This window comes from Panthera tigris, chromosome A3, assembly GCF_018350195.1.
Source record: "Panthera tigris isolate Pti1 chromosome A3, P.tigris_Pti1_mat1.1, whole genome shotgun sequence".
Lineage (NCBI taxonomy): Eukaryota > Metazoa > Chordata > Mammalia > Carnivora > Felidae > Panthera > Panthera tigris.
In genome coordinates, this window is record NC_056662.1 from 95,264,866 (window position 1) to 95,277,536 (window position 12,671).

At 39.0% G+C, this 12,671-nt stretch overlaps 1 protein-coding gene across 10 annotated transcripts in view; it reads left to right on the top strand.

The window, feature by feature from the left end:
• Positions 1-12,671, top strand: part of CTNNA2 (catenin alpha 2) — a 1,097,491-nt gene that overhangs the window by 981,935 nt on the left and 102,885 nt on the right. For all 10 annotated transcript variants that reach the window (XR_006215835.1, XM_042981836.1, XM_042981834.1 and 7 more), the window contains 3 exons: positions 113-205; positions 1,044-1,200; positions 7,114-7,314. Coding sequence is in view for 9 of the 10 variants with exons in the window: in XM_042981836.1 (XP_042837770.1) it covers positions 113-205; positions 1,044-1,200; positions 7,114-7,314 (451 nt within the window). In the remaining variant the exon portion in view is untranslated. The remainder of the gene's footprint in view (positions 1-112; positions 206-1,043; positions 1,201-7,113; positions 7,315-12,671) is intronic.

Sequence of the window (12,671 nt, forward strand, 5' to 3'; positions counted from 1 at the left end):
TTGTAGCAGGATTCCCTTGGAAGAGATGACTCCAGAGAAGGAGTAAGGTCATGCAACAGTACACTTCCCCTTTGCCCCAACATGATTTTCACTCAAGTCCTTTTCAATCCAGGTTGCCAACTTGGCCTGTTCCATTTCCAACAATGAGGAAGGGGTGAAATTAGTCCGGATGGCAGCCACCCAGATTGACAGCCTGTGTCCCCAGGTAAGCCTCATCTACTTTGTTTCAAAAGCCCATTGGTGACCTGATACTCAGGGACTTCTCTACTCAGGCCCTCATGTCCCTCCCTGACTTGTCTTGCCATCATTCCTGAGCTGTTTCAAGGTGTACCTTTCTCAAAAAGAATTTCTAACTGTTCCAGTATTCAGAATAACCCTGGTAATTATTGTCTTTTCCACTCATACTGCCTTTGTTCTGTTTATTTTGGGCTGATTTTTAAATGTTCCATTACTATTTTCCTTGTCTCAACTAAATTACAACTTTGCACATGTAGAACAGGAGTTAGCTTTCTACCACATCTGAATTAAGTAAACAGGACTTGTCCAGTAAACACTTTTTGAAACCTGAGGCTAATTACTATATCTTAAAACAAAGAAGAGGGGAGCCTGAGCGGCTCAGTCAGTTAAGCGTCTGACTTCAGCTCAGGTCATCTCACGGTTCATGGGTTCAAGCCTCATATCAGGCTCTGTGCTGACAGTTCAGAGCCTGGAGCCTGCTTCAGATTCTGTGTCTCCCTCTCTCTCTGCCCCTCCCCTACTCACACTCTATCTCTCTCTGTCTCTGAAAAATAAATAAGAGCTAAAGACAAAACAAAAAACATAAAATCTGTCCATTTAAAAAAGAAGAAACACAGCGTAAACAAAAACCAATGGTAGCTGATAACATACTTCATGTTTCATGTTTCTGATTGTCTTCTGAACACTGAGAACCCACTTAGAACCCCTGACAAACTACAGGGTCCAGGGTTTCAATGTGATCTCTGACCTTGTTTCTTTCTTAAATAGTGTAGTCAGCATCTTTCTGGATTGTTTCTAACAAATAGGTCATCAATGCTGCTCTCACACTGGCTGCCCGACCACAGAGCAAAGTTGCTCAGGACAACATGGACGTCTTCAAAGACCAGTGGGAGAAGCAGGTCCGAGTGTTGACAGAGGCTGTGGATGACATCACCTCAGTGGATGACTTCCTTTCTGTCTCAGGTAATCACAAATAGGCCCTTACAAGGCAACTGGAGAACAGAATTAGGAATATCTTGAAAATGTCATGGGCCTCGGTTTCAAGTGCTTTTCTTGGCCCTGTAAGCTTTCAGTCATCTCTGCAAATGTGACTGTAACACCCTCTTGGAAATTTTTCTTTTGTGTGCACATTATTTCAAAACAATGGGTCAAAGCATGGGGGTCGGGTGTGGAAACACAACTTTCTGATAAAGAGATAAGCAACCTGAAGAGATTATTTAAGGAGACATGGGTTTCTTTTTAGCTTCTAGAGTTTTTAAAGCAGATTGGCCTTGGATACATCCGAATCACCCATCTTAAAAAAGGGTATGAGATGTGAGATTGGTTAGTTCTCATGGTTTATATTTTAAAATAATAATAATAATAATAATAATAATAATAATGTCAGCTAGCCCAATTTGGCTGTGTCTAAGGGGGTCATTTTTTCCAATAAGTGAAGTTACCCAGGTTTGTGATACCTTTCTCTAAACATATTTGCCCACACACATTTGGCACAGTTCACCAAGAAGAGTCTCTGTGGGATGAGTTGGGGAGGGGGTTGCTGCAAACATCACCCTCCTTTGTGAGGCATTAAAGGTAATCAAGTGAACCTTGATAATTCAAACTGACCAGATGTTGACTCTACCCAGAGGTAGACCTGGCCTTGACCAGGGCCTGCCTGTCCTTGGCCAACTGAGGCCTGAGAGGAAAGGGGTCACAGCATTGCTGGTGGGATCCAGGCAGAAGGAGCATCTGACTGCAACACTGTAGAAGGAATTTCTGGGGGAGCTCATCATATTTGGAAATACTGTCTAGGTGCAGTCTTTGCTTTTCATGAAGAAACAGACAATGAATTCCCACTGGGGGCTTGTGTTTGAAGCTTATGTCTGAGAGCAGCAGAGTCCAATCTGTAGATCTGACGGATAATCAAAAACCCAACTTTGAAACCATGGAGAGCAAGAGAAGAAAAATGGGAAACATGAGTGAATACCTCTTCAGTGTCTAGAATTTGCATGACACTATGCTGTTTGCTTTAATTCTCCCCCAAAATCTGCAATAAAGATATTAGTATCCCAGGGCCTGCACTGAGTGGGGAGGTAACTGGGCAGAGACGGTATGAAAATCCTGATTATCCTCTTCAGAAGCTACATAATTCTCAGTAAGTTAGGATATAGTGGGAAATTACCATTGGTGCTTCCAGCTTTCGTTGGGTTCTCTTCTCTCCACCTCTGGTACCCTCATTCCACTCTCTCATCTTTTTCAAAAGCCTGTCTTGTTTTTCACTCCCAAGATGCTCTGTTTCTGGTGACTTTTCAAAGCAGCTGTTCATTTAAATACCCCCATATCTGGCAGCTAGCTGATAAAGACCTTAATACGTTGCCATTTCTGAGATTGGCTTCGTTGATGGCTGAGTCCTAATAATGTAAAAGATATCTCAGAAGTGCATTTCTCATGCAATGCATAGCAATGGTTTAGGTAGACATGTTGGGGATTTGGATGGTGTGGAATAAGAGGGTGGCCGCCTCTGTCTCATGTCTTGTCAGTGTTTGCCAGGATGACTATAGTGCCCGCCCCCCCAGACAGGGCAGCGGCTCTCCCTAACTGGCCTCAGATCTCACAGCAATCCTGATAGCTGGAAATGTTATTCTGCATCCCCCTTTTCCTGCAAATGAGTAGAAAATATGCATTGGACTACCTTTTGCAAAGAGGAATCATTTCAGAACTTAAAAATTTCCCAACTTCTCCTTTTCTTTAAATGCATGTACAAAAATTTCTGAGAGTAGGGAAAAGCAAGGTGAGGAGGTCTTATCTCAGACTGTTTCAATAGTGCAAAGCTTTTCTTAATTTTCTTCCACCAGCCCTGCCTCTTTGCCACCTTTCTCCCTGCCATTCCTTTGTGCATCTCATTATTACCAGCAACAAGAAAAGGCTTTGGCTTCCGCTGATAACACTGTGCAGTCCAACCCCAGCGGTACAAGTGCCACGGCATGCCATGACAGGAAAATGAACAGGCGCTGTCAGGGAGCCAGCCTTGGCAGGGCCTGCTGGAGCATGCCTTTGGAGTTGACAATTGGAGGTGGCAGCTACCTTTCTACAGACGGACTTGACAAATAATGACCCAGCCTTCTCTGTCCTGCCGGTGGGCTATGGATACAGCCCAATTGTTGGGGAAACTACTTCTCATCTCCTCTCCGAGCTGAAGCCAAAACATTTGCATCAGTAAATTGCAAGTCTGGCCCAGGAGATATTTTGGAATGGCATTAATGATATTTTATGTATCAGTTTCTTCTTAAGGGAATATCTATTCTGGCAGGGAACTCTATCTTAAAAACAACCAAAAAATCTTTGTTTGCAAAAGACTACAGTTTTGTTTTGTTCATGCTACCTGAACCTGTGTGCCTGAGTGCTTAATTTGTCCATATGAAATGCAACAAGTTTCAGGAGCAATGATGCTAGCTATTAACATTACAGAAGCAAAACCAATTTTCAGATGTGGCCCAGGCTCATAAAAAAGTGAAATGGCTATGTTAGAACACTTAAGTTTTTCCCCACTGGGTAAAAACTACAATTTTTAATAGTGTTTTAAAATAAGTGTGTTGGCATTAACCGTGTGACAGTTTAATTCTTGGGTTTGGCTCACATAGTAGCAGCCATCTAAGATCTGAAGAAGAGATTAACTCAATCCCATAATGTCCAAGAGTTGTGTTTTGTTGTCTGCCTTTTCTTATTTTTCTTTTGACTCCAGAGTCTTGAGTTTGTGAGAATTTTTAGAAGGAAACAAGGAACTTAGGTTTTGAATTCAGAATCTATATCTTTAAGCTTTATAATAATCAAATAGTTTGGTCATCAGTGATTTTTATAACAAAACTCATCTTTTCTGAAACAGTAAGGCTGCAAAAATTCAAATTCATCACAAAATATATTGCAGTCAAGTGTTTTATGATATGTTTAAAAGCCATGCTTCATATCCAGATATGACATCCAAAGTACCTGAGCGGTTTTTCCCAGCAATGGAGCCCTCTCTGGAATACCTATGCTTTTTATTATTGCTTTCTCTACTGTGTTCTTTTCTAGTTGGGACAGCATTCCTGTCTTTACTTCTTGAACTCTTTCTCTTGAAAATACCTTAGAATAAAGGTACATAAAATGGTCTCCTATTAACAAACATGTTTATTCAGTGTTTTTTCTTTGATTACCTGCTGTGTATAAGGCACTGTCAGGAATGCAAAAATGAATCAAGTGTGGATTTCGCCTTCAAATAATTCACTGGAATTCTTGATAGATCCTAGACCAGTGTGCTTCCAAACTGTTGGGCTCAGACCTGAGAGGGTTGGGAAGAGATGAGGAGGGAAGTTATTATAAGGGGTCTGGGAATCCATGTATACATTACATATGATCTTTTGACCAGATGACATGTCTCTAGGAACAGGTACTATTCTTTTTTAAATATATTGTTGGTACTGAGCTTAATAGAATACAAATCTATTTTAAGGCATTCCAAATCTTAGCCTTTACATGTATACCATCCACTACGAGAACTACTATTACGAGGAAATGGTGATTCGTTTTTCCCTTAAAGGGGTACCCTGATTGGAAAATGCTGGGAAATCCTGAGCAAATTATCTTAGCATTTCAAAAAAAAAAAAAAAAAAACTTGATTAAGAAAAATTAGTCAATAAATTATAAAACCAATAAAATTAATACTTTATTCACACAGCATGATTTATTAAACTGACCATTGAACGAATTAGTTGATGATTTGCCTAATTAAAAGCAATGCTTTTGGTGTTTTGGGTTTTCAGCTTCTGCTAGCCTCCTTCAAATATGTATCATTTATATCTATTAAAGCCTATTCTTTTTCTTGTGTCTTAATTAAATGAGTTGTACATTTCTAGTTTGGGAAATAGTTGTTTTCTTTTCCCCTTTAAAACCTATCATTTCATTTTAAGATATTAGGTCATGAGTGGACTTCTTAGAATTAAAAAAAAATTAGCAACTCCAGAGAAATTATTAGGATATAATATAATTAGCACATTCCATTTCTGTTCTGAATGCAGTTAGAACAGAGATGGGATCTCAAAATTCCATGCATGGAAAAGCAGTAGCTTTCGTTGTACTTCTGTGTTATTCAAAGACAATAGTGGATGGATGCATGCTTTTGATACGCAGACCCTCCCAGTTGCATACTTTTGGAGACCTGGACATATTTTAATTGTCTGGAGAGATCCAGCAGGGCGTCAAGAAGAGCAGTGAAAGAGGCCTTTTAAAATCAAATTTTTGTATTTGAAATTCTGTACCAAGTTGCATTTGAGTAAACCTTTCTCCCAGGTGTCCTTTTAAGTGAGTTTGCATGACACAATCCAGGATTTCAGAAAGGGGTGGTTTTCAAAAGTTCCTTAACCAAACTAAAAATTTTGTAAAGTCTAAATTGTCACAGCCGTTTCTATTTTACTCAGGAAAATATCAGCATTCAGAAAGTATTACTTTTTGTGAGTTTAAAAAATCTGAATATTAAAATTGTCTCATTTTTTCCTATTCTAATTTCTATTTGAAATTAGGGAACAAGAGAATGTAGAAATCAGAAATCCGTAATGGTTCAAATGAGGTAATCCTATTGTAGGAGGTCAAAGCAGAGGTTCCATGACACAGAGTAAGTTATACTTTGCAAGTTTCTGCCGAGGGTCCTGACAGAACGCTTAGTCCTTCTGCCTGACTGGCTTCAGGAAAGTAGGAGAGATCCATGGTGGAGACTGGTGTTGGTGCAATACCTTACCCTCTTTCCCTCTTTAGGTAGGAACTTTTAATTTCACACGTAGCCCTAGAAACTTCTCGAGGAAGTAATAATTTATTTTAATCCTTTATTAACTGTTGAATTTGACAGTTATAATTATTTGAAGTTACCAGATTACTTTAGACTATTTCTCACTTGTTCTCTTTATTTATAGTGAGTGTGTGTCTATGTGAGTGTATTTTCAGCTTAAGTTCTTTTCTTTCCACAGAGCACTAAACGTTTCAACATTTCCTTAGAATTGTGTTTCCAAAGAATGTTTAAGGGATATAATTACAGATCTCACTTAGGACATGTGAAATACAAAATTCCATACTTGTAAAACCATGAGGGACCAGATTGCATGTTTTCTCTATGCTACTAGAGAGTGAAACTCCCCAGCCTGCCTGCCTGGATTCTACTTTGGGCAATGAGGGAGAGTGGTGACTGACCTTGACTCTAAACTGACGAAACCAGCCACAAGACCCGATGTTATTTTAGTTGTGGAGAACATTGTGATCCTCTTTACCTGGTCAGTTTTCCTACTGTATATACCTTGCGCATGACGTGACCTTAAGGATGGATGAGGTGACAATTGTTTGTTTTAGAGTTTCCCTTAAATGCCTGCTAAATAAAAACTGATCAAATAAGCAGGCACCCAGAGCTTGATTCTGGTCATGTCTGGAAATGTTTCTGCGTGATCAGGTTGACTTCATGTTCACTGCCACAACCACTACTAAAATGCAATAAATCTGAAACATTGAAAAAGACGCTCAAAGTGTGGTGTTCAAAGTATGGTCCCCAAACCCACAGCATTACCATCACCTGGGAACTTGGTAGAAATGCAATTTCTTGGGCCCCATCCCAGACCTATGGAATCAGAAACTTAGTAGGATGGCACCTTCACACTCTGTATGATGCTGTGAGCCCTTTAGCTAGCGCTCAAGGTTGAGAATTGCTATTGTAATTATACACTATGTTCTTTAAATGTTATTTCAGTGTTATAAAGGTATGTTTTGCATGATGGCTCATGATAGTTCATGAATCTCTCTTAGATTGCTTACTAAGTGTGTGAGTGGCATAAAATCATATCAATGCGCATGTGTGTATGTGTGTGTGTTTTTCCACAGAGAATCACATCTTGGAGGATGTGAACAAGTGTGTGATAGCCCTCCAAGAAGGGGACGTGGACACTCTGGACCGGACTGCAGGGGCCATTAGGGGCCGGGCAGCTCGAGTTATACACATCATCAATGCTGAGATGGAGAACTATGAAGCTGGTGTTTATACTGAGAAGGTTCTGGAAGCTACAAAATTGCTCTCTGAGACAGGTAAACACGGATATTAGATTCAACCAAAATGTCAATGCCATGATTAATTTTTGTATTTGAATAAATCTTTTGCATTGTCTGTTATAGGTTTCTGTGCCTCAATGTTACACATGGTAATAGGAATACTCTTGGTTTCTTGAATTTGAATAACTATAGCAGAAGAACAATTTTATTGCTTTGTATGTGTGTGCGTGCATGTGTGTATTATATATTACTTTATAGTTTTTATCTGTAGTCTCATTTGATTCTCACAAGGACCTTATGAAGTAGGCAGAGAGATTTTTATTATGTCCAATTACAAATGTGAAAGTGGTGGTTGAAATGAGTTAAGAGATTGGAAAAGGTCACAAATCTAGAAAACAGTGGAGGTGTGATGGGAACTTGGAATCTTGAACTTGAAACCATTTCTGTGTCTATTTCTTGAGAAGATTGGCTCTTGAGGAAGGACTGTGAACAACTAGGAAAAAGTTTTAAGGCTCTAGGTAGTGTCTGGATATGAAGTTATCAAAGAAAGGGGATGGTGGCAGCTAAAAATGGGTCAGACCTTGAATACGTGCCTTGCCCCTCTAGGAAAGCCTTCTATGCCTTCTTCTAGGGCACATGCTGTCCCTAGGGGATCCCTGCTATGGTAAGACATGGTTACTCATGAGAGCCTGTCATAGCTCCCTGGTGCATTGGGATGGAGAAAGAAAAAAAAAAAAAAAACAAGAACTTACTTTCACTGAGTTAGCATAATAACCCATAACTGTACCAAAGCCTGGCCTATTTTTAGTAGTTTTTGTTCTTGGCTAGTGTTCCTGGGCTTTAGAACCTTTCTCAAGTACCTAAAGCTGTGTGCATTTATCTGTATATGGGGGGTGGGGGGTGTGGAAGTGTGGTTAGAAAATTTAGAGTAGAGACGACAAAGGAATAGAAAAAGGGAATTTAAGTTTATATTGGATGGGGTTATGAATAGATAAAGAATCGAGTCATGTATGCACAGAAGGACCTTTCCTCAGACTTCAAATGTATTTCTGAAAGGTCAGATAAAGCAGTGTATCAAGTTCTACATGATACAGCATGTTAGTCGAAATAGGTTTCTTTCTATAGGGAAAAGGTTATTTACAAAGACTTCTGTAGATATTTGTTAGTCTGAAATAGCAAGGAAAAACAACAGATAAACAGAGACATTGCTTGTTCTCTTTGAAATATAAGCAGAAAGGGAATAGTGTAACATCACATAATAAAGAGAACATCCAGGGATTGTTGCTCTTGAGAATCATGGCAGAAATAGAATTAGAAATAATAACAATAATGATAATAAGATATATCTGCATTTTAATTAGCTGAAATTGAGCACTGTTTTCTTTCAAATAGGTTTGCCCTTTGCATTCAATAGAGTAGCACAAAGCAAGTCACTCAGTTCTTTCTTCACTTGGAAGAATTAAAAATAGGCATTTTGCCCTCCAGTATAAGGACTCTTTTCTTCACCCTTTAGGGAACCCTCTCACATTTTTGTGGCTCTCAGTTTCTGGCCCATTCGCTCTATTCTGTTACAAAGTCTGAACATCACATGGTCTGTCAAACACATAGCAGCACTCCCTTGGGTCTGAGACTGGGAAGAGCAGCAGAGAAGGGTTGAAGATGTGAAGACAGGACTCTGAACACAGGACTGCTCCTGACTCATTGGAACGCTCATTGTAAGAGGTGAAAGACACAGAGCATATTGCCACCTTACATGTGACTTTGTGCACACCAAGGACTCAGGCATTGTTCAAGAGATATTCTGGGGTTGTTTTCTCAATGTCTTTTGTGCTGCTTTAATGAACAGAGGACATGATGCCCATTTGGGTCAAAATCTGCTTAATGGCAAGGGCAGCATGCTTAGTTGATGGAAATATTTTTACATAATTTTTGCTCAAATTCTTGAAACGTAAATGACTTTCTGGTTGATTTTTTTTTTCCAAACAACAAAATCGGTGAAATATGAAACAGAGCAATTCATTCAGGATTGTTGTTGCTCATTAAGATTTTGCTCTTACTTGTTAACTGTCAGAGATTTTAAAACTTATTCCAACCCTTCCTTGCAGTGACTGAATACTGTAGGGACTTAACTAAATATACCTTTCTGACTCTGAAGTCCACATCCAGATCTTAATTGAACAGAGAAGATGCACAAGACATTTAGGTTCTTTATATTTTTCAAGAACTATTGATGATAACTAGGAAAGTCGTCAGGTTGAAGAGATTGAAATAGCTTCTACACACCTGCAGTTGAAAATATTGGAATATGTGTCAAGGAAAAGTAGATGTTGGTGGGCTAAGAACTAGAATGCACAATGTATACACATCATTTTGTGGCTTTCTTCAGTTTTGTTTCTTAAGCGGAACTGATACTGTTTCTTTAGGAGTAACTAGGGAGGTTGTCAAAGAAATGCAGGCAAAAGCTTGAGCTGTTAACTCACTGATGCTAATGAGAATTGTTAGGACTATACCAGACACTTGGAGTTCAGGGAAGACTGTAGGAGCAGTTTGGCGATTATGATTGTGCAGTTTTGTTGAATTAGTCCTCTTGTCAGTGTCTGGCTGTGCTTGGGAGACCTATGTCCTCAAAATAAAAACTGCTATGCATATTATTAATGCCCAGATTTCTACTTTTCAGCTAGTGCTTGGTTTATGATTTTTTTTTTTAAATTAAAGCCACATTGAATTGTTCACTGTTTAATTTTGAGCTTATCAAACTTTGCCCTGAGAGTCCATTTTATTTGGGGAGAGATCACAGGGGCAGTAGGCAAAGAGGCGAAGGAGCCAAAAGGAAGAATGAGGAAAAAGAAAAGGAGTCCAGAATCTGGATGACAAAATGTCATGTTTCCTTCTGCCTACCACAACCTACCAGGTTCTATCCACGCTTATGTCTGAGTTGTTCTATTCAAGACCTTAAGGCAGAAGTTCTCAATCTCTGTACTGCTGACAGTTTAGGTAATTATTTCTTGAGGGAGGGTAGCTGTCTTGTGCATTATAGGATACCTAGCACCCCTGGCCTTTACCCACCAGATGCTTAGAGGACCTCTTTTCTTCCCCATTCCAAACTGTGACAACTAAAAGATTTCCAGACAGCACCAGAGGTTCTTGGAGGGTAGACAAAATAGCCTCCATTGAGGATAGATGCTCTAAGGGGAAGAAATATCCCAAAATAGGGACAAGTTTAAACAAGACAAAATGGAGCCTATGTACTGTTGCCATAGGATAAGAGAAATGAAGGGGATGTGGTAAGAGAAGACTTACATATAAATTACAAAGAAGAATCTAAAAAAAGGGCTGAACGCTCATGTCTTGAGTTGACCAGACTTTGCTGATAAATGGATTTGCAAACATAGGCCAGCCCCCATTGAGACATGTAAATCTTGCCAGGGAGCACCTCTGCAGAAAGACTCCCATTTTACTACCTGACTGCCTTCTCTGCGTGGCTAAAAATTGAAAGGGATCCAAAGAGTCACATAACAGTCTGTGGTTGATTTTCCATGAATTACTTTCTCAGTAAAGATAGTGTTTTGTTGAAGAATGCTTTTTGTGTTGTTATGAATGCTGAGTGAAATTTGAGAAAATAAATTTGTGGGTTATTCGTATGCTAAAATCCTAGAGCAACATTATATAAAAAATTATCTATTTTTTATAAAAACTATCTAGGGTGATGAAAACACAACCCTAATCTACATCAGACCCATTAAATACTTACATAGCATATTTGATGGGCTCTTCACTAAAACCTGAAATGGAACAAATTGCCAACAACTTGGTAGTAAGTGTATGCACGGTTGACCAGACCCATCTTAAGAGATCTCATTTACCAAGTCAGATTGCTGCAGGAGGTTGAGGGGAGGCGAAAGTACATCCAGTGATAGCATATTTAGATATATAGAGAGTAGTTCATCTTCACTGAATGGATTATATTGAAATGTCAGTTTTATAAATTTGATAGCTGATATAAGCTTGTGGCAATGTGAATGTGATTGGGTTGAAGGATCTTTGATATTCTGCCAGCAGTCCCCTCTTTAGAGGGCACAAATAAAAAAAGTGGGGGGGGAGAAAAAGAGGAAATAGGAAAAAAAGTATTTTAAATGAGGACTCCATGTTAGTGGGCACTGCATATATGAAGATTAAAATTCCAATATTTTAGGAACATGTGGTCCAAACAAATGGTACTGTTTTCTTTCATTCTGTTTTTAAAATTTTTATTTACTTATTTTGAGAGAGAGAAAGAGAGAGAGAGAGAGCAAGCGAGCACGAGCATGCACATGCATGAATGGGGGAGGGGCAAAGAGAGAGAATCCCCCAAGCAGTGTTGGTGCTGTCAAGATCTCATGAACTGGGAGATCTTGACCCCAGCCAAAACCAAGAGTCAGATGCTCAACTGACTGAGCCACCCAGGTGCCTTTCTTTCTTTCTTTCTTTCTTTCTTTCTTTCTTTCTTTCTTTCTTTTCCTTTCCTTTCCTTTCCTTTCCTTTCCTTTTCTTTTCTTTTCTTTTCTTTTCTTTTCTTTTCTTTTCTTTTCTTTTATTAAGACTATTTCTTTTAGAATAGTTTAACGTTCACAGCAAAATTGAGGGGAAAGTACAGAGATTTCCCATACACCCCTTGACCCCATAGCAGGCATCAGCTCCCCTATGATCAGGATGCCCTATCAGAGAAGTACATTTGTTACAACTGAAGAACCTGCATTGATGCCTCATAAGGGTCCAATGTCCATAGATTATAGTACTGTTCACTCATGTATTTTCTGTGGGTTGAGACTAATGTATAATGGCAGGTATCCATTATTATGGTGTCATTATTATGGTATTATGGTATAATTCATTATGTATGGTATCATACAGTATATTTTCATTGCCCTAGAAGTCCTCTGTACTCTGCCTATTTATCCCTCTCCCCCTCCCACCTCTGGTGCCACTGATCTTTTTACGGCTTTCCATAGTTTTGCCATTTCCAGAATGTCATATGGTTGGAATCTTATAGTATATTGCCTTTTTAGAGGTCTTCCTTCACTAGGAAGAGATGGTATAATTTTTACTTTCATGCTTTTGTAATGTAAAGTTTTCATAAGAACAACAAGGAATTTTTTACACCATTTCTATATATTTTGCCAAAAAATACAAGAGGATCAGCAAACAGGAAGTACCAAAATTGGAAACTGTAACAAAAGGTAAAGCTTTGTCAGTACAATGTAGTAGAACAGATCCAGATTAGGAATCAGAAGAACTCAATTCTTTGACTTTTACTAACTAAATATAACCTTAAACTATTTAATGCCTCTGGGCCATAGCTTCTCCCGTATTGCCTGATGTTTTGTCATCCAAGGATGGTTAATACTGTTGATTTC